This window comes from Corylus avellana, chromosome 4 (assembly GCF_965113065.1).
Source record: "Corylus avellana chromosome 4, dhCorAvel1.hap1.2, whole genome shotgun sequence".
NCBI classification, from domain to species: domain Eukaryota; kingdom Viridiplantae; phylum Streptophyta; class Magnoliopsida; order Fagales; family Betulaceae; genus Corylus; species Corylus avellana.
In genome coordinates, this window is record NC_142493.1 from 35,605,444 (window position 1) to 35,627,097 (window position 21,654).

The 21,654-nt window shown below is 37.8% G+C and overlaps 3 protein-coding genes across 7 annotated transcripts; 1 reads left to right on the forward strand and 2 right to left on the reverse strand.

Annotated features, from left to right (window-relative positions):
• The first annotated feature begins 2,079 nt into the window (after positions 1–2,079).
• LOC132177495 (nuclear transport factor 2B) lies at positions 2,080–4,943 on the forward strand. 2 transcript variants are annotated; one of them, XM_059589842.2, is made up of 2 exons: positions 2,080–2,489; positions 2,568–2,823. In XM_059589842.2, the coding sequence occupies exons 1-2, from the start codon at positions 2,193–2,195 to the stop codon at positions 2,589–2,591; spliced, it is 321 nt and encodes a 106-aa protein (XP_059445825.1). In that variant the 5' UTR covers positions 2,080–2,192; the 3' UTR covers positions 2,592–2,823. The 2 variants fall into 2 exon arrangements, with proteins under 2 accessions (XP_059445825.1, XP_059445824.1); XM_059589841.2 differs by lacking the exon at positions 2,568–2,823 and adding an exon at positions 4,632–4,943 and having other exon boundaries at positions 2,084–2,489.
• A 920-nt stretch (positions 4,944–5,863) lies between these two features.
• On the reverse strand, positions 5,864–7,585 carry LOC132177496 (uncharacterized). Its single transcript, XM_059589843.2, has 3 exons — positions 7,430–7,585; positions 7,180–7,339; positions 5,864–6,660 (listed from the first exon to the last, which is right to left on the reverse strand). The coding sequence occupies exons 2-3, from the start codon at positions 7,327–7,329 to the stop codon at positions 6,127–6,129; spliced, it is 684 nt and encodes a 227-aa protein (XP_059445826.1). The 5' UTR covers positions 7,330–7,339; positions 7,430–7,585; the 3' UTR covers positions 5,864–6,126.
• A 1,792-nt stretch (positions 7,586–9,377) lies between these two features.
• LOC132177127 (Calmodulin-binding transcription activator protein with CG-1 and Ankyrin domain) lies at positions 9,378–20,924 on the reverse strand. Of its 4 annotated transcripts, none has more exons than XM_088515778.1 (13): positions 20,597–20,924; positions 20,122–20,247; positions 19,901–20,016; positions 19,224–19,312; positions 18,901–18,946; positions 17,017–17,482; positions 15,838–15,992; positions 15,503–15,593; positions 15,202–15,410; positions 12,569–13,251; positions 11,081–11,648; positions 10,550–10,843; positions 9,378–9,657 (listed from the first exon to the last, which is right to left on the reverse strand). In XM_088515778.1, the coding sequence occupies exons 1-13, from the start codon at positions 20,604–20,606 to the stop codon at positions 9,562–9,564; spliced, it is 2,949 nt and encodes a 982-aa protein (XP_088371904.1). In that variant the 5' UTR covers positions 20,607–20,924; the 3' UTR covers positions 9,378–9,561. The 4 variants fall into 4 exon arrangements, with proteins under 4 accessions (XP_088371904.1, XP_059445332.1, XP_059445331.1 ...); XM_059589349.2 differs by having other exon boundaries at positions 15,838–15,941; positions 20,122–20,256; XM_059589348.2 differs by having other exon boundaries at positions 15,838–15,989; positions 20,122–20,256.
• Between the last annotated feature and the right edge of the window lie 730 nt (positions 20,925–21,654).

Sequence of the window (21,654 nt, forward strand, 5' to 3'; positions counted from 1 at the left end):
TTGATATATTTGTGAACAGTGTTATGCCACACTTTACACTAGGCACCAACTCATTCTTTCTTTATTCATTTCTCTCTCTCTCTCTCTCTCTCTTTCACCAACCCATTCTTCTCCTCCAATTAACTCTTATATTCGGTTCTCTCAACAACGAGGTCCAAGGAATTGCAGGAGCTACAATTCCAAAGATTTATGCGGTTTGTTTATAGAAAATTGGTTGAATTTAGCCGCATCTTCCTTTACATTAAATTAAAAAAGGAAAAAAAAAGTAAAGAAGTGTTATAACCAACCCTTGAGGTGATTGGAAGAGTTATTGACCGTCATTTTACTATTTGAGAAAGTGGTCAGCTACTCTCGAACTTTTAAGGATTGTTGCACAATCTCTTAGGATTTTAAAAGATGATTGTTATCCACTCCTTGAGTCATTATAAGCTGGTGTAACCACCCTCAATGACTTAGGGGTGACTCCAAGCCCTTAGAGTCCTTCTCTGAAGACTTGACCCATTTGTGAGTGTGTGATCACGTCAATTTTCACTATCAAAAAAAGTGAGGGAGTGATTGGTTATTCCTTCAAGGGTGGTCAACCATCTTACTACCCATTAATTTTTTTATTTAATTTCTTTTTTATTGATATAACTTATTTCCTTTTTTTGGATGAATGACCAAAATCATTCAAATTACACCACACAATTCCAACATCTCTAATGACGCCTTAGACTTTAAAATTTTCATTCATTTAAGAAAGTCATGCGTTATTTTTTATAGGAGTGAATCGTCTTCTTTAATTTAGGGTCGGAATGTCAGAAGAACCACTGATGGCTTGGCCCATTGATAGAATTGTATGGATTCACAGCTAAAAAGAAAAATAAAAAGAATCTCTACTTACCTCAATTTCTATAATCTTCACAAAATCACAGCGAAATTGCAATTTAACTGAATTTGAGTTTGGGGTTGACTTCATCCAAAATCCGCGCACGGATGTTGCTTGCAAATTACATATGAAGTCAGTGATGAGGATGACACCAATCATGTTGGTGTGCCCAAAAAAAGGTTTTTAATGGCATTGTAGTTGCGGGAACTTTGGCATCAATTGCACTTGCAAGAAATAGTGTTAAGGATGACACCAAGCATACTCTCATTAAAATAACATGTGGTAATCACTTACATCAAGGGATTATTTTATATAGAGTATTGTACTAATTTATATATGTAATCACAAGAGTATCTATTAGTTTTCAAATTAATAGCAATTTCAATTAGTGATACCACAAATTGTGCACATAATTGCATTTTATATAATTACTTTGAAGTAGAACGGTCAATTTTTGACACGAATCACGAACTCAATACAAACCTAACACGAAATTAAGAAGTTGTAATTCAAAAATTTGACATATTTAATTAAAGGAAAATGCTAGGTGTTCTTCTAATGTTCTCCTAATGTTCTCCCAACTGTGATGTGGCTTTTACAATTACCGTTAAATTTGAGACTGTCATTATTGACTTTTAATTTATTGGTAATTTTAAAAGTCACATCACAGTTGGGAGAATACAAGAAAAACACTAGAAGAACACCAAGCATTTCCCTTAATTAAATTGGTTGAAGTTAGGATTGAGCTATATAATCTTATATCTATATCTCGATAATACTTAAATCTAACCTATAACATTTATGACCAACAATTGTTTATATAACTCGTGAATTCGTTACAAACTCAACATAAAACTAGTGGAATACGGTTGAAAAATATGACCCATTTAACTAAATGGGCAGGGTTAATATGAACCAAACCTAGCACGTGATTGTGATGAGGATTTAAAAAGGGTTAAATAGTTACGGAATATAATCAACCAAGACTTTTTGTAATTTTTTAACAACAGGAAAAAGGCAACTCGCACAATATATGAATATAAAACAAATATTCACATTAATATGTTGGAAATTGATTAATACATGTGAAAGGGGTAGGACCGTAGGAGCCTGTATTAACTGGAATAACACCTCAGACACGCTCTCATTTAAGAAAGAAAAAAGCGAGATACGGTATAAATTCCATAAATTATAAATACAAGCGTACAGTAAACGCTCCTCAATATTTTTTTCCCAAACTTCCTCTCCCCTCTCTCTCTCTCTCTCTCTCTCTATTGCGTGAGTCATTGAGCGGTGGAGAGGGCAGTGATCGGGTGCGGCGGAGATGGATCCAGACCAGTTGTCGAGAGCATTCGTGGAGCACTACTACTCGGCGTTCGATGCGAATCGAGCGGGCCTGGGGATCCTGTACCAGGACGAGTCGATGCTGACCTTCGAGGGCCAGAAGATCCAAGGGTCGCAGAACATCGTCGCGAAGCTCACTAGCCTCCCCTTCCAGCAGTGCCAGCACAGCATAACCACCGTCGATTGCCAGCCCTCCGGACCTGCCGGCGGCATGCTCGTCTTCGTCAGCGGCAACCTCCAGCTCGCCGGCGAACAGCACGCTCTCAAGTTCAGCCAGGTAACCACACTCTTTATCTCTCTTTCACTTCTTCGCATTCGATCTCCGCGTCTTGATCTCTATTTGTAATCCTTTTAGGGTTTCGAGGTGCGTTCCGATTGATCCGATGCTAATCGGCTCGAGATAGTTGGAGAATTTAATTTCAAATAGTTGTTGATTATGTTTGTGTGTATTACGTGTATCTATGTAGGATTATAAGGTTTTGGCTTGCGAGGTTTAGATCTACTTGAAATTGATTTTGCTTGGAATTTGGAGTTTGCGGCTTTCTCTAAGAATTCAGTTATCGTTGTTTCTGGCAGATCTACACTTTTGTTTAAAAAGAACCTTTTATATCCTTGCAGTGTTTCTAATCAATATTTTCTGTTTGATCAAGTGTTAGGAGATCGACACCTAGTCTTTTAGTAGGATTCATAATGTAACATTTTGGATATACTTATGACATCTTCCTAACATGGAACTTAACCTTTTGATAATACCTAACAATCTCCCTGTGCGAGTTTACTAATACATTGCTATACTCTTCCTCGAACCTGTCTCTAGGATCACTTGTGTAAGTCATATAGGCTTTATCTGTGCCATGAACCTTTGCTCCTACTCCATCCGCAAAAAGGACCCACTATCTATGCATACAAATTATCCTAGCTCCAATTGTAAAAGGCACCACTATCATCCATCATACCGTGCACCATTATTGGTTTTGATAACACTTGTTAGCGAGAACAACACGGTGAGGAGATATAACTTGTTAGGATATTACTTAATCTAAAAACTTAAATCTATGAGTTTGGACCTAACTATGTTAGATTACCTACTCATACGAGTTACATCTTTCTAATATGGGACAGCATTTTTATACTTTATACATGTATATACTCAACTGCAAGTGTTTTGTGGCATGGCTTGATGAATATATTGATATCGTTTTTATGACATTGGTACTTATTTGCATTATTTCTTTTTTTTTTTTGTCTGTCACGTTGGTTAACATTTTTTGGTGCATATTTTGCTTAATAGCAGTACGTTTCACTTCCTTTAGGTGTACCATTTCAATATCTCCCTCAATTTGTTGCCGTGGTGGTATTCAGAACTGAATTACTAATGCTAACAATATATCTGAGATTCAAAGGAACACGACGTAGTGGATTTTCTTTTCAATGAATTCTTTATCATTTTCATAAGGCGCTGGTCTCCCTTCTTACTGACAGCAATTTGTAATTTTGTCCGTGAAACTTGAATTTGTAAATCTTTTTCCTCCCTATAATGAGAAAGAAGCAGACTAACATAGCCTTTCATTCGAGATTTTGGAATGATGTGCCCCCCACTAATTGTAAAAAATAAGCCTTGCATGAATTAACATCAATTTTTTTTTTAGACATCAGAACATTCACAAGAAAAGTCCAACTTCAGACCAACTGCTATAGACAGTGTTGAACCATTTATATTACGTGCATGCTGAGCTCTTATTGTCCAACTCGATTATTCTTCCAGTGCTTTATGGTATTTGTTATGCATGCATTTATATTTAGAACCTCAAGTTCAAGATTATGAGGACAGCTTTAGTAGAAGCTTTTTTAGGAAATGTTTCGAGTTGTTTATTAAACTTGTTGGTTCCTTAAATGTTTTTCACTATTTATTAAGGCTCAGTTCTTTAATAGCAATCATTGCACTTGAATCTCTGACTCCTAGTCCAACATATTTCAGGTAACTAATGCTAGTCTGCATCAAGCAGGCCTACTATAATTTTGATGTGGTTAGGTGACAAGGACATGACCCCCTGTTTAATTGTTAGCCATGCAAGCATTTCATACTTGGCATTGCTTGAAAAGTTGCATGGTGCTTTTGTGCTTGAATAAATGTAAAACCTACCCCGATCTATCTTCCCTTTGAAGTAAATTTATATGTGCCGTATCTTTACATGTAGTTTTATCCTTGGATATAGTGTTGAGAAATTGATCAAAATGTTATTAGTTTATTCTTGTTCTAGTGAGCTTTAGCTCTGATGGCACCTTCTTCGGGTTGGAGGATGAGGTCTTGAACCCCCCCATTTGAATGCGTGTGTAAATTACCAATAAGAGAAATTGTTATTTATTTTTGCTTTTCTTTTTTCTAACAAAAATTTCTTGTCATGCTTTATGCACTCAGATGTTCCATCTGATGCCAACACCACAAGGAAGCTTTTACGTGTTGAATGACATATTCCGATTGAATTATGCATGAAGACAAGATTAACCCACGCAAATTCAACAAATGGCGCGAATACATGGCCAAAACGTCCTGGGTTAGAACTTGTTTGCTTATCACTGTTTAGTTCCCGGCATATCGCATGGAAAGTGGGTTGTTCTTTGGATATTTGTTTTCAACGTTTCATTATGCTTTTCTGTCCCATATTTCAGAGATTTCTTGGGTGTGATTGTTTGAATGAAAGATACCTTTCTGGGTAACTGTTTGAATGAATTGGGTATATTAAAAATTTGAAGACTTTTTATTTCATTTTAGTTTACATCTCCGAAAGTAAAATGTAGTCTTAGTCTTGGAAGAGTCAGAGATATGGATCGTGACACAAAATTAATAGGTTGAATTTAAGAGATTTGACCTGTTTAATTAAATAGATCGGGTTAGAGATTAACTTATATAATTTTATACTATATTTCGACACGACTTGAACTTGATGTGCAACCACGAATTACGGACCTAAATTGTGGGCAATTTAATACCTTCTAATGTTGAAATGTCTTGAAGTGGTAGGTAATTTGCATCTGCTCATATGGTTGTTTACTATTTGCCAATATATATATATTTTCTATTCAACGTGGGGAGGGGAAAAAGGGAATTATCGGAAATGGGTCAAATAGAAGTTCATATTCAATAAAAAAACAAAAGATGCAAATTATACCATGCTCAGCAAAATGCAAAATAAGAAAAATCCATTACAGAATCCTTGTACAAAAGACTTGTCTGCTTCTTGTTCGCCCCCACACAGTAGGGAAATAAGAAAAATCCATTACAGAATCCTTGTACAGAAGACTTGTATGCTTCTTGTACGCCTCACACAGTGGGGAAAATCTATTCATGCATAAGAGGATGAAAAGAAATTTCTTTTAAATGTGTGGAGAGGGGGAGAACACGTCCCCTCAATTTTTTCTAAAGGAAATTTCCTAGCATTACTCTTTTCAGTTATTAACAATTTACGGCTAAGACAAAAAAAAAAAAAAAAAAAGGCTCGATCGGTTGTTGATAAAAAGTTCTTATAAGAATTTGTCTTCCTAGATTCAACTTCAAGAACAGTCGGGCTCTAGGAATAATAGTATTAATGAAAGAATTGTGTATTTAACTCTCTGCATATTATTCTTTTTTTAAAAAAAAATTAAATAATGTGACATCAAATAGATATATTAACTTTAAATTTGAAATGACAGGTCACCCCTTAGGCATGGCTTCATAGGTCTTCAATGAAGCCTCCAAGAGAACTTCAAACGTTTACACTACGGGCAAGATATATTACAATCTTGTCTTTCAAACATCTCAATAAATGAATTTAGAGGAAGGAAGCTTTGTACAACGATTGCAGATTAAACCAAGCAATACTGTATTCAAGACCATACATTTCTCTCTTGGCTTCGTATCAAACAAACACTTTTCATTGATGTTCATCGTCCAAAACCAAATCCGGCAAATCCCCAAGGGGGATTTCTGGAATTATGACAGATGGGAGAGCAGCAGCTGCTTCAGTAAGGCGTTGTTTGGCAGCGGGGAGAGCAGCAGCTGCTTCAGTAAGGCGTTGTTTGGCAGCGGAGAACTGTTTTTCTGCATCTTGACCATTTGTATCGGAGCCAGGTTTCAGAATCCGTGAGAACACACCTCCGAAGGACCTAAATGGGTGGCTTAACCCATCTTTAAGTTTCCATATTAGGGAGACCTCAGATACTTGCCAAGCAAGAATGAGCACAATCATGACAGAAAGAAGGCAGTGAGTTACAAAATTCTGCTTCTTCACCTTCTTAAGCTCTTTCACTATCTCTTCTGTACCAATGCCGACGTTGCTGCCACCATCGACCTCACCAGCATTCTCCATCTTCGTCTCCACATTATCAACTTCTCCAGAAGACACCTCCTCTATCTCAGTTGAACCTTCAGGTTCCTCAATCAGGCCATCTCCTTTCAACGATTCCAACTGTTTATAGAAGCAAAGTTACACATAACTTTGTTGTATCTTTCGGAATTTTGAAACTGTACTCGCAATGCTATTGCTAAATCTATTGCAAGCATGAGTATTACTAAGAAAACTCTCTCTCTCTCTCTCTCTCTCTCTCTCTCTCTCTCTATATATATATATATATATATATACACACACACACACACACACACACACATTGGTAAAAGCAGAGTCCTCTGTGGCACCGAAACTGGCCCATGAACAAACTGAAATCCTATGAAAGAAACATAAATCCAATGGTACAGCAAGGAGGGTATTGGAGATGCATGAATGAACAGTAGCGGAGTCAGATTTTTTTTTTTTTTTTTGCCCAAGGGATGAGGGATCGATCAAGACAAATGAACACAAAGTTTGTAGGCGATGAAGAACATATTATACTGATCGATATAATGCTTTTGATGTTTATAAATTATTGGGTCATATTAATTCAATATCCTATTATTTTGCAAGAGAATTTAAGAAGAGAATGGAAGTGACCTGAGAGAGCAATCCCGAGAGGAGAAGCTGGTCATCGACGTTGTCGTCCATGAGCATGAGGGTATCACCGGAGGCATCTTTGATCTTCTTCTCCTCTATGACCCTCTGGATTCCGATGTTAAGGAGCTCCATCCTGTGGTTTGAATCCATCACTGGTAGGCTGTGAGAGAAGGAACTTCGATGTGAAATTACCAGATTTGTGTCTGTACTGTGTGCGCGTGCGTGAGTTCGAGAACGAAGTCAATCTCACCTTATTGGGAAGACACGTGGTCATTGAGCCTATCGTGGCCCATGCGCAGTGACTGAGACTTCGGTTATTGCGGTGAGATAGTGAAATGGCCACTTCTTTCAACTTTGACAGCGATGTGAAGAGCAAAGCAAATAATTGGACAATATCCTCCTCTCCATTTCCATTTCGGATCAAGATCAAGATCCACGGCAATACCTAAAAAATTGCCGGTCAGCAATTTTGAAATGCAAGGTCAGGAATGTGCCACGTTAACCTGCTATCAAATTTCAAAATTTACGCAAGTTTGACGCTTTCTTTCTTTCTTTCTTTCTTCTTCCCACACTTCTGCATCTTCTTCTTCTTCTTCTCTCACTCCCCCCCCCCCCCCCCCCCTTGCTCTTGCTACTTGTCGCCGGATCTGAGGGCCAACCAAGCTTCTTCATCTTCTTCTTTTCTCCCCCACAAATTTTCTTGCCGTTGCTACTTGTCCCCGGATCTGAGGACCAAAATTTGACATGCTATGAAGCATGTCTGTCAACTTCATTTGAAAATGATTTTGCTCACTTTTTTTTTTTTTTTTTAGTAAGTAATTTTGCTTAAACCATATATTTTATGATGTGATCTTCTCGTTATTCTTGCAATTTTGGCATGGAATGCTAACCACGTGACTCCTATAAAACTTCGATAATATGATAAAATCGAAGTTATATTTGTTATTGGGACAATAAATTTCAACCCCTGGTGATGGAGTTTAAAGAATCAGATGGTCCAAAACAAAGAACATCAGTGGGGAAAGGGAATTATAGATAGAAAGAAAGAAAGTGGCCTGAAAAATCTGGATCATTTCAGAAAAGACAGCTATGGGGTTCTCTGTTTTCGACCCATCTTATTCTTAGATGGTCGGTCATCAGGTCAGTCAAGAACCAGTAATGGGAGGAAAGCGAGAAAAGAAGAAGACGAAGAGGTGTGGAGAAAGGGAATAAAATAAAACAAAAAAATAAAACAGAAAGAAAGAAAGCGGTCAAACTTTGGTGTCAATTTTGAAATTTAATAGCTGGTTGACGTGGCACGTTCCATTGAGGAGAGATGACAGCGGCAGCAGACGAACGCAACTGATCAAACTTAGGTCAATTAAATTCAAACTTGGCAATTCAAAACAATTGAAATGAGTTAACATCTTCTTATTTTTAAATGAACTTGATAATATTCAGTTAATTATATGGTAGAGATATTTTTGTTTTCTCAAAATAAATAGATAAAAACATATCTTCACTATAATTAACTAGATATTATCTAATTTATTTGAATATCTAATTTATTTGAAATAGAGAAAATCCTCTTTAGTCACATAATATATAAAATATTATGTCAATCGAAAATGAGTCACATAGACCTTGTGAATGTAACCACATTCGCCCTCATTCTCAGCATCTTTAAAGGTTGTGAATCAAGCTTATGGAATTGAAGAGTCTAATAAGTTGCGACTAAGGGGGTACTGAGAAGGGAGTGCGTACATCTATGTTGGGTTGGGTTGGTGCCAGATGGGAAAGGGGATGGTTTCTGGAGTGTACCATGAAGTAGGTGATTGTTGGAGGAGAGACTTGAAGAAAGTAGTTGTCAACGGAAAATGTTTTACGCCATAAAAATTTGAAACCCATTTTAAAAAAAGCAGAGGGTATTTTAGAGTAAATCGAAAATGTTCTTTTAGTTAATCAAGTTTTCTAAACCCAGCAAAACCCTCAAAAAAAAAAAAAATTGAAAACATTTTACGGAAAATGTTTTACATCAAAACAAACAGAACCTTAGATTATAACTGGGTCATGTGGTATAGTGGGATGCATGATGGTATCACTTGTGGAAGATAACCGCATCAAAGACAAAATGCACCAATACACCTTACAGATAGATAAAGAAACCATACTAAGAAAGTTAATTGAAATAATAGAGAAGGAAAAGAGATGGAGAGGAATTTATCGAAAGAGAGATACTGAAACCCATTCAACCCCTCTAAAACCCATTTACAGCAATTACACGAAGCATTTACATATGAGAACGCGAAATCCAGCCCATTATGCACAGAAAACGTCTAAACCATCTAGCCAAAGCAAAAAATTAGTCAACCTAAGATTAGTTAGGACGATCAACAGATGCTTCTATGGGAATTTATACATATCTTCATCTTCCATACTGGATATATCACCTACAGAAGTTGATCCCACTGATTCACTAGCTATGCCACCAAGTTCACCCTGCATGATGGTTGAATAAATTAAGTTATACCCCTAAGCAAATAGAAATGCCAAAATAAAAAGACCCCAACTGTCGGGATAAACTTTATATAAGAGATTGGAGTCATGCCATCTTTAATCCAATTCTCATGGTCGAGTGAATGATGTATGGTAAAAGAAGACAATTCACCCGGTTTCCCAAATCTATGGAATAGAGACCCTTCTAAAGTAATCCGCTTATCATGATTCAACTTGAATCACATCTTCATTTGTGCAAGTCCCAAAATATGATTTTCATCAAATATAGCATACATCATAACTTAATGAAACCTAAAGTCGGAAATATACACAGAACCTGCCTTCGAACTTTGGACACAGAAGAAATTCACATTCTCAAGAGAGCATGAGCATGCTCTGGAAACAAAAGAAGACACCAAGTGAACCAGTCCATCCTGACCATCTAAGAGAAATCGTGACTAGCAACTGACTGAACTTCTAAACTCATTTGAAGAGTAGTTACTTCCAGACAGTTTGAACTTTGAATTTAAGATAGAAGAAGCGTTGGGATTGGGGTCTGGAGGACTGGAACACATGGACCAAAACACACTTGGTGATAAATGTATATAGGTTAATCTTAGACACAAGATTGGATGCTGGTGCATCATGTCATGCAGTAATGCTGATTCTATCTTACTCTCATTAACTATATACATGAATAAATCAGAACTCTAAGTTCCCCCTTCTATATGGTAGTCTCTAATTCTAAATGTTGTCAATTGCAAGACTAATGAATGTTTAGAGATGAACTTGTGGCTGAGATTTAGTGATTTGAAAGCACGTATTAAGCAGACAGATCATAGTCCACAAACTTTGCTTTTGTTGAATGTTGATTCAAAATTTCTAGCCAACTAACCTTAGCTTGGCAGTATCTTTCAAGCACACGATGATATTGCTGGCGAGCCTCTGGAGATTGAACCATGGACATTACCCGTGAGACAGCTTCATCAATAGCCACATCCACTTTCTCTTTGCGAAACACCTTGAGAATGTCGTCATCTTCAGTTTCATCGATGATCTCAGTCTCATTCCGGAAACCTCGCAAACCAACTCCTTTCCGTCGCCATCGTAGTACAACCTTGTCTAGAATTCCAACAGCCCAACAGATTACCTGGTAATGCTTCCTTACCTGATAACCTCTCACATGAGCCTGCCGATGCAAGAAAAGTTAATAACCCATTGCTTACACTTTCGGTATTTAAACTAGATATTCAATAGTAAGCTATTATTAAGAAAATAAAGAGATATAATTCGTATACTCCTTGAGTCATGCTTTAGGCAAGTTGATACATGTAAATGAGTAAAGCACCAGAGCAAAAAATAACAATTTTCAGTGAGCCATACAACTACATATTGAAAATAATAAATCAGATGGAAAATGCGATACCTGTATCTGCACAATTTTCTGGCGAAATGCTAGGAAATCCTTGCGACCCTTCCAACCTCGGTACTTCTTCTGAATCGATAATGCTGCTGAATTGTAATCACGTGGGTTACGAAAGGCTAACTTTGACATAGCTGAAATTTCATCTGAATTGATGCTGTAGCCATCCATACTAGTAGAAGCAGCTTCTCTCTGTTGTCGTTTTCTAAAAGAATGCGCACGGAAAGCTGATTGTATACGTGCAGCAGCTTGAGCTGCATTTCGGACAGCAGCCAAGGTATGTTGAAGGGAAACCTGATCCCCAGTGGTAGTGAGACTCCCCATTGAGATGCTATTCACAGTTATTTCTGCTTCAACCTCAGCAGAGCCTTTAGAAAGCTCACTTTCTTCCAGTGTGAGGGATGACAGGTGGCTAGTAAGTGCCACCTCTGAAAGATAACCTGCAAGTCCCTTGTGCCCACTGGTAGCTGCGATAGATGCTGGAGTTTTACCTCTTGGATCTTGTGAACTGGGATCTGTCACTGCCCCAGCTGATGCACCAGAAGCAATAAGTGCAGCAACCATTTTTTCCCTATTACAGAAGAACAATATAAATGGTATACCACTCATAGAACATATAGGCATTAAATAATATACCAGATGAAGAGGATGCAGAATTTTGACATAGGGATCAACAACCTTAACCATTATGTAGATAAGATTTATTGCATATAAACTGACATAGTGATCAACCTGAATAATAATGATATGGTATCACTTTAATACTGGCTAAAACAACCTGATTTGAGGAACATAAAACCTACAACTATCAACATTTATTTTAACCATGGAAACTAATGATATAAGTATTGCTATGACTTTATAAAAACTGGTTTCTTCCAGTCATGTTCAGCACATCCAAGGACACCGTGAGTATACAATAATCTATAATAATTTGAATTGACTTCACTGCTCGTCATCCTACATATTTTTTTCCCTTCAGCCATATGTATTCAATAGAGTGAAATAATACAAGTGCCTCTCTCCCATTTGGGTGGCAATCCCTGAATTGTGTAATAATTCTTTTTGAACATTTCCTCATGAACAAGTTAGAAAGGTCAAACATTTAATATTTGAATTCCAATCTTCAGAGAGAATCATAATATGAAGTTCAGCAGTGTATAATTCTATGCTTAACTGAAACATAAGAGTATGTAGTATTCTTTGATATTTAAAATTATGTATCTAACATATTATTTTTCTCATTTTAGTGCATTATGTTACTTGATAAGTGATACTAGAAATTAACCCCCTTATGTCTCTCCAGAAAGTACCCCACGGACAAAACCAGGGAAGACATCAATTTTATCAGTTCCTAAAACTTTGAAGAACAGATGCTTCTTCATTCTCTTTGAGAGCTATAATCCTCCTTTCTTTCTTTGTGGAAATATCAATTATTTTACAAGAATTAGGATACGTGTTTGTCAAAAACACATCAAGGTTTCCAATTACCTTCCAAAGAGTGCAGCCCAATGAAGAGCGGTCCACCCACTAATGTCGCGGAAATTTATATTGACTCCACTATTGAGAATTGGGCTCAAAGCCCATTCAAAGCCCAACCCGGCAATCATGTGTATTACCCCTTGCTCTTTCTTGGACAAGGAACAGCCCAACTGATCACATCCGTCCTGGGATCTGGATAAAAGCCACTGGTGCAACTTGTCTTTTAGAAGCTCTTGAAGAACCCAATCGATGGTACCAGATGAAGTTCCACTACCAACTAATAGAGCCTCTATGACATGATCCCATGAATCATCATCAGCTTTCAATCTTCTCAATAGATGAATTTCAGATTCTACAGAGTCACCTTTCTTTGTTGATGAATCAGACAGAAGCATCTGCACGAGTCTAACAAGTAACAGCAACTCTTCTGGGCTCTTGGTGGCTTCTGTTTTAGGTGAATTACAGCGAGTATAAGTTCCAGTCTTGGTCCGATACTCGAACTCTCTGATTTCACTGCAGGATTCCCGATTGCTAGAAGTAATGCAGAGAGTCACCTTTCCAGGAGGGTGAGAAGGAGCTTCGCAATGGATGACACCTTCCTGAATGATCTGAAGAGGAACTTCAATGTCACCAAACATACAAGTCCAGGCAGATTCTGATGGATCACAGAGGAAAGATCCAATAATGATAACCTGCATTAAAAATATGGACTTCATAGTTTGAACTAAAACTCTAGAAACAACAGCTGCATCAACAAAGAAATTTTAAGCCAGAATTTATCATACAATAGAGACATAATCTGCTTGGGGGGTGCATGTCAGATCATCAGATCATCAGATCATCAGATCTAAACCAAACCTTAAATAGCTAGATTAATGTGACAGATCCTCAAAAGTCATTTAACACAGAAATGCCATTAGCTGCTCAGTTTCAATCGAATTACGTTTTGCCAGAGATTTTTTTAAAAAGATTCTCCATAAATAATTCAACAATAGAAAGAAAATTTACGACACCAGAATTTACTGAGGCAGACCTTACCTGAGTGCTTGCACCTAATGCTATCTAGATCAAGAGAACCAACATTTTTGGGAGAAAAAAAAAAGTTCATTTCTCTACAACTTCCCTCCCACCCCCAAAAAAAGGGTTTAATAAAAAGCACAGTAAGACTATCCACGGAAACCCATTTATTTGCTCAGCAGCACAAATAGGCACTTAGAGAATTCATAGTTTCCTAAGTTTGGATTCTGAAATTCATTCAATCATCAAGAAGTGGACCATCATTCAGTGCTGGGATGATAAGCAGTCATAGGCTGTAAAGATACACTGGCTTTGCGTCTGTATTAAAACCGAGTCTAGTAAAAGGATCAAACTAATCGTGGTTCATTCAATCATTTAGAATAAGCTGAAAGAACAGGTCCTGTTTGGTAAAGTTCTTGGTTTTGAAAATAGTTTTTTTAAAAAGTGAAAATTGAGAAGTGTTGTATGGGGTCTACATCTGAAAAGTACTGTTCGTAGGTCCATAGAAGAAAATTTGTTTGATCAATTTGAAAAGTGTTTCTAAAAAGAAAAAATAAGAAAAGTTTCCAAAACATAAAAGAAATAAAACAAAACAAAAAAATCTGGTGTAGACTAACCTCCACAAGTGGCAGCGGCTGCCATTCCTTTAACTGAGGGGAGAGATGACCACCCCCCCCCCCTCTCTCTCTCTCTCTCTCTCACAAGGGGTGGGTCGCATCCTCCACTGCCCCCCTGGATCTCTACCCAAACAGAGGGGGCAGTGGGGTGGAGACCCCCCCCAAAAATGGAGGTGGGGGTGCACAACACACTCTCGCGAGAGACATAGAGGAGATGTGTCTCAATGTGCCTTCCTTCTATAGGGGTGGAAGACACCCCATGCCTCTTGGGTCTCCATCCCCAAGCCTACGCAAGAGGCAGGGGGTGGGCCTCCTACCCCATAGCCTTTGCGGAGGTGGACGACCCACCTCTAGGCCTTCATGAGAGATGTGGAGGGGGTGGATGGAGACCCCCATGCCTCTGTGAGAGACGCAGTGGGGATGAGTCCCCACTCCAGAGGTGGGAGGGGAGACCCACCTCTGGTAAAGGGCGGCCTCCACCAGTGGAGACCAGCTTTCACTTCTTTTTTTTTTTTTTTTTACTTAGGCCAGCTTCCACACCTACAAAAGCAAGCATGTGTTTCCAAAACATTCCTATATGAAGGTATGAGAAGCTTTTCAAAAAAGTGATTTGTGCTTTGTTTTTTTGAGAAGTTTTTCATGTTTTGGCTTTCAAAAAGTGTTTTGTGGTTTGTTTTGAAAATTGTATTAGTGGGGGCCACCTCTGAAAACCCATTTGGCAACTATTGTCTGAAGAGTGTTTTTCAGTGCTTTAAAAATGAAACGAGCTTTGAAAAGTTTGACAGAAGGGCACCTAGTTTTTTTTATAGAAACAAGGAATATGTTAATTTCAGATAAGGATTCCATTAACCACTCAAGAGATGCAGCCTAGTTCTAGATGCTCTAGAGGAGTAGATCCATTAAATAAACCAAATATTCACTCTTGGAAACAAGACTACCACCTTACTGAAAGAAGAATGATAAATCTAAGGAAAAAGCACACAAGACAAGGAATTACACGATTCATACCTTTGTAGTCTCAGTGGCATAACCCCATTCTGGGGATATATCACGAATTGTAAATTTCTGTTTTTGTGCGACAGTCAAACTTGAATCTGCTATTTGGCCTTCGTCAAACAAAGTCGTGTAGTAGTCAGAATTGGTTTCATGAGTTCCCATCACTGAAGAGTATTCAGGAAACTTTAAACCATCAGCTTCTTTAGGCAGCAACAAAGAAGCTGGTAATACAAGATAGTCGTCAAAGCATTATAAAAATCCACTAGATGCTAAAACAGTGTCAAATTGTTATCAGAAGCAGAGGAGATCTTACTGTTTTCAACATTATCTACATTGAAATTTAGCCAATTACTATGTTCCTGCTCTTCCTTTGGTGCCTTCCTTGTAGGAGAAAGGGGCTTTTCCTGTTGTAAGGATGAAGTGAACTTAAAAATAAAACAATTTTGTGATAATTCAAAAGGATTATCTAAGAATATTATATAGAGGACAGAAAGCATTAAGGCATATTATAAATGATAAGTATAAACTTGCGTCCCAAAAGAAAAAGTAACTACTATTCTCCGAGGGATAAATCTGAGTACAGATATAATATGAGAGATATCATAGATGTGAACTAGGAGATATCATGAGATTCTTTGTGATACTCACGTTTCCATCCAATGTATAGAAATGCTCTCCCTGGGACCCAACACCAAATGAAGTGCTACACGACCCAAACACCTCTTCCCAAGATAAAGTTCCTTTACTTCCATCTGCAAAATCATGCTCAAATGATTGATTGTGATGTTTGCCATTCTCACCTGCTGAAAATGACTCTCCATCAGCAGCTCTTTCTTGCTTTCCTCTCGATTTAATTATATCTTTTACATTAAAAAAGAAATGAAGTAATAGAGAAAGCAGAGTAAGCAGTAACTGAGGGACAAAATGAGTGTGAAGCTTTGGACTTGCAAATTTGAGAACATTATGACATTTCACAAGCAGGAAACTATTGCAAGCACACAAAACCATTAGGTTAAGTAGGAAAGTAAAGGGTCTGACCAGCAACTTTAGAAAGTTAATGTAACAGAGTTTAGATGTATAAACCTATTTTTTAAAACAGGAAAGAGGGGCATGAAGTTTCAACTGCTTTTTTCCTCCACGTGTCTATAGTAATTTCAAGAAAATGAATAGCCTCATTTTCACTACCAGAGAGTATAGGCATTGCAGTTATATAATTCAACTGGCTAAAAAATCTATATAGTTCAACTGGCAGTAGTTGCCATGTTTCTAAAGCTTGTGCTCAAGTACGAGGGAAGGTAGGCATTTTTCTCAGGCTAAAAAACACATGCACAGATGTTTCCGAACCTTTATTCTTTCTTGTGGTAACTTTTCCCTTTTATTATGTTTGAGCATGCACATGGGGTTTTTTTGCACAGGCGATTGCACAACCTATCTACACTCTATTTTTATTTTTGGCCCAGTAACCTCTCTACAGTATGTTACACCAGATCCAGTTGATATGATGTAGATTTGTGAGAGATCTAAAAAAGAGTGAAGAGAAGTTATGATAACTAACATATTAAAAATCAAAACTGCAGGACCAAGGACTAACACTAGCTGATGATGCTATAGAATAAAACATAAGATAGAACATCACATTTGATTCAATAACAAATATCATCACCATTGAGCAAGATGTCAGAAAATAAATTAACAAATATAACTAAAACCTAACACAGCCACTGAGCCAAGCAGAATGTAGCGTTAAGAATCTACCAGATCTGATTAAAGACACACAAGTTCATTACAACCAATTCTAAGCACATGATGAAAGACACAAAAGGGAACCTGCATCATGCAGAAGCTCAAGGTTGTTTGAGTCATCCTGCATTGTAGCATGTCCATGCAGTAAAGTTGAATATTGATCCTGCTTGGAGTTCTCCCTTTCATATTCCAGAATATTTGAATCATTTGAATTTTGATCTTGATTGCTGAACTGACTAATTTCTTGGAATCTCTCTTCATTCAAACTTAATTGCTCCTCAAGCCTTCGCAAAGCTTGAGTAACCTCAATGTCAGCAGAACTATCTCTCTGTGCTGTTCTACCCATCCTGTCCAGGTGATCCATCCCATTATTCTGGGTGGCTATCTCAGAACTAACTTCTGGACTTGATAAACTCTGGTAAGGCTCAAAGAAATCAGTAATTATGGAGTTAGAGCCCGGATTTGGAGTGGTATAACAGCTAGGACTCTGACTGAAGGGAGAAGAGGATCCTGGAGATGACAGTGCAACAGCTCCAGGACTGGGCTTTCCCTGCAACCCATAATGCAACCAGTGATATTAAATTGAAGAACATACTTACCATTGCAAACAATGAAAACATTAAATACCAGTCAAGCATAGAAGTAGAAGAGAATGTTTCACAAAAAGTACATCTAGACATCTAGGATGCGTCATTTTTGAGCCCACCGGGGCGGGGGGGTGGGGGCGGTTATGATCATAATAGATGATGGTGCTACATCGAAAATATGCAATCTTTGGGTAACCAGTACAATCGATTTTCACTGGATTCAGACAACCAAACAGATACTATTGGTTCCTGGAAACTGTCCATGAACCACGCCATTCAGTTGATGGAAACTAAGCAGTAGTCATTGCAGTGAGGGTCAGTTTGCTGCTTTTTAGTTTTGGACCTTTTGGTTTGGCTCTCCTTTTCACGACTTGATCCACGACTCCATGTCCTCCTCAACCACCCATCCTTCATATTGCTTCTCCTTATCTCAATCCCTCACTAGTCACCGCCAATTCAATTGCAGCTACAACCACAAGACACCATTTGGAACACAATTCAACAAATAGAAGGAAATCCAACGAAGGCAGAGGAGGGACTCAAGATGCTAGGAATGACATTGATGACGGTCTGATGAGAGAGCAAATATGTATGACAAGAGAGAATAGAACTGAAACGCAAGAGAGCACAGATCAGAAAGGTATGATGACTCGAAAGAGTAGAGCCAGTGCTGTTTCAAAACAGGAGATGGGAAGGGAAATTGGATATTTGGGTTTTTAATTGATGCCCGTTAGTTCGGGCTTCAACAGACCACCAACCCGATAGGTGTCAGTTTGTAATGTCCAAAACCGCACCACACTGCCCAACTATTGGAAACCAACCCTGTTGGTCTGTTTTGGGTTGGAGGCTTTGGGCTGTTAGTTTCCTGAAGCCTAGTGATCCTCATATAAAATACATGGACTAGTGAAAAGTTCAAGAGGAAAAAAGAAGAAAGCATATTTAGGACACAATCAGATCACAATACTGGAGATAGTGACATGGTTGACACCCGATTCAGAAGTACCTAACATAAGAAAACTTTACAGCATTATCAACCCATCCTGGTTCTATGAGACTGATGTTCTGGAAGAAACTAGAGACAAGTCCTTCGTAGGTGATTATGATCTCATAAAAGATGGCAATTTCAGGCCCAGTAGGTCCGAAAACCAGGCTTGGGCATGCAATATAGGCCCATCCATTAGGACAGGATTAAAGCAAAGTACAGCTAAAAAGCATTGAAAACTTGGCAGATGGAAGGAAGAATATATACTGGGAAATGCAATTGATTGGTCTAAGCCATTATAAACAGTTCAGGCAAGGTCAAGAAAAGGTTATAACAAAGATTCAAGTATAAGCATCGTGAGATCAACCTTGGCTATATAATCAGTATCTCCAAACTCACCTCACTTAACTCTCTGTAATGTACCAGAACAATGTGCTCATATGCCCTGCCAAGGAAATTAACATGCAAATAAATAACTTTCCAACATGCTCAACAACATATCGATGCTTATTATGTTATTCATTGACATAGCAAGGCTGCAAACTGACACTATACATATTATATGCACCAAGCACTCACATATTGAAAGTCAAGACCTGTCTAAGCTTTTCCTAACAGAGGTTTGTATAAAGAATTTTTCGAAGTAAAAACCATAAGTCATAGCAGGAAATGCAAAGGTATAAGGCATATACAGTCTGCTAATAAATAAAAACTTTACTCACGCATCCAGCATCCAATAGCTACGTCTCTGAAAACTGGGATTCTGCTCTCCATGTGCATAATAGCAATTTAATGCTTCAACATTTCCAACCTAGCCATGCAAACAAATGTCATCCTCAGACTGAAGAAATCAACATGTAGAAGAACTTCATTGACCTCAGAAAAAAGTTGTAAGTGCATTAATTATGCATTAAACTTATCGGAACAGTATTTCCATCAATAGATACTTTATTTAACTATCAGCGACCTTCCAGATTAAAAACAAAAAAAAGCCATTATGGAAATTACCCAAATAGACCTATCACTGAATAAAAGTGAGATTATAATAACTGTAATATAATAAACACATTAAGGAATTAAACACAACTGATCTTCAAAATATACAAAAAACTGAGAAATTTGAAGGTGCCCTGAGATCAGTGCAGCTTCTCAAGTATCTCTCTCTCTCTCTCTCTGCCAGCCCCTTCATGTCCATATAACATAATTGTACATGAACCACGAATTCAACAGAAGAGTTATCAAACAACTAAATACACACCACCACCATATATGAACAAATAATATGGCAAAAATCAAAAACTAAACTTCAAAAGCTTTAAATCAATCACTCCCCAGAAACAATTATCAGAAAAAGAAATAAGAAATCAGTGTAATAAATGCATAGCCATATTTAACAGACCTTAAGTCGCTCGTGCGCTTCCCCAACAGCCCTTCCATCCTTCTTTTTACGCCAATTATGACCATCTTTACGGAAGAACCTAAGGACCCTTTTGTTGAATAGAAACAAAGATCCACCTGTTGAAGAATCACCAGTCAGTAATATGGACAGCCAGTAAGACATAGTAAACCTGACAAATCAGATAGGTATTCGACAAAATTTCTAAATAACAATAAGCTTACTAGCTGGCTGTCGAGGGGGCTCCTCTGTGATTTTGTATTTCTCGTGGTTTTGTAAAATGAAGAGCACCTCCGCAGGCTTCAGCCAACGGGTTTGAGCTGCTCCAAACAGATCGTTGATGTCATATCCTGAGTTTCCTAAGCGAATAGCACTCAGACATGTCACTGAAAGAATAACGGAAAGGCAAAAAATAACACATATTTGTAATTTCAATTACTCGGTCAATTTAACTAACTTTTTGATCCAAACTAACACGAATCAATCATTACCATCTAAAAAATATAGAATACCGCTAGTTTTTCTTTTTCTCTTTTTCTTTAATATTGCGAATCAAATTCGTTACCAGAATCAGAAAACAATTATCATAACAAATGAGGCAACAATATTTGCTGACTGAATGAATCAAAGCAAAACGATTTCGATAGAAATGTGGAACCATAGAGTGACATAGAAGAAGGAGAAGCTCATGGACCGAACCTGATTGCATCTTACTGAAATTCTACAACAATCAAAACTGGACGAATTGCAGAGAGAGCGTTTCGCTTGCGCTCATCCGAATCGTCGGTCTCCACAGTTCAACGAGGGACTGTTTTCTAGAGGACTCGAAAAGCAGCTGATAGATTATTATCCGTACTCCAGGAGCAGAGGAAGTCGGGGCCAGAAGCAATTCCAGGACGAAGCAATCACGGTACCGGATCACACTCGTTCCGGTTACACCTCCAGGCTCAGACAACAAAGGAAAGAGCGCACACAGGGAGAAAGAGGAAGATATTTGACTTCAACTAAATAGTCGGCCTAGTACGGTAAGCGTAGAAAAGAATAAGAGGTATGAGAACAAGTGAGCCATCTTATATGGGCAGCATCTCCTATAGAGCCAGAGGGCAAAAGATGGGAACGGTCTGATGGAGCCTCCCGGGAAGGGATTCTCTACTCAAGTAGGGTCCATTGCCTCCATCAAAATTTCCTGTAATTTTTTTTTATTTTACTTTAATTCAAATCATTTCTTGCATGACCTGCTTGAAAAATGTTATTTATTAAAAAAATGTGGCATTATTGAGACTGTAAAATACAAATTTCTTGCCAAAATGCTTATTCTTTACTTTTAAATAAACACTCATTTTCAAAAAATTAAAATATAATTTTTAACTCAAACTTTTTTTTATAACATAAAGCACAAAAAACCTATGAAAATATACTTAAACTTTATTAGTAAAATGCCACTTTTTTAAAAATACCGTTTAATATATATAAAAAAAAAATTAAAAAGTCAAAATTTATATAATTTTAAAATCTATAATTTCTTTTAAAAAATTAATTAATTAATTAATTGCCCACCCAATGAACTCCTTGCTTGAGCTCTCTCTAATACTAGTTCGGCCGCAGCTGAATATCTCTCAAATAGAAGTGGATTATGGGCCAACCAAGTGGCTTATTTATGGCACGCACTAAATTACGAGAGTGACCTTGACCATGTGTGACCACAGCTGTGTTGCTGAACCCTTTGGACTGACTCTAAGGTAAGGCGCATCCTTGGA

Bases quoted from the DNA above. Each gene is read 5' to 3' on its own strand.
- LOC132177495 (XM_059589841.2), top strand. From the start codon at position 2,193: ATGGATCCAGACCAGTTGTCGAGAGCATTCGTGGAGCACTACTACTCG. The intron at 2,490-4,631 runs GTAACCACACTC...TTATGCACTCAG, and splicing joins ACGCTCTCAAGTTCAGCCAG to ATGTTCCATCTGATGCCAAC.
- LOC132177496 (XM_059589843.2), bottom strand. From the start codon at position 7,329: ATGGATTCAAACCACAGGATGGAGCTCCTTAACATCGGAATCCAGAGG. The intron at 6,661-7,179 runs GTCACTTCCATT...TTCTATAAACAG, and splicing joins TCTCGGGATTGCTCTCTCAG to TTGGAATCGTTGAAAGGAGA.
- LOC132177127 (XM_059589347.2), bottom strand. The intron at 11,649-12,568 runs GTAATTGGAAAC...CTTCTGTAATAG, and splicing joins TGGGCTGCACTCTTTGGAAG to GGAAAAAATGGTTGCTGCAC. The intron at 9,658-10,549 runs GTTAGTTGGCTA...ACCATCATGCAG, and splicing joins AAAGATACTGCCAAGCTAAG to GGTGAACTTGGTGGCATAGC.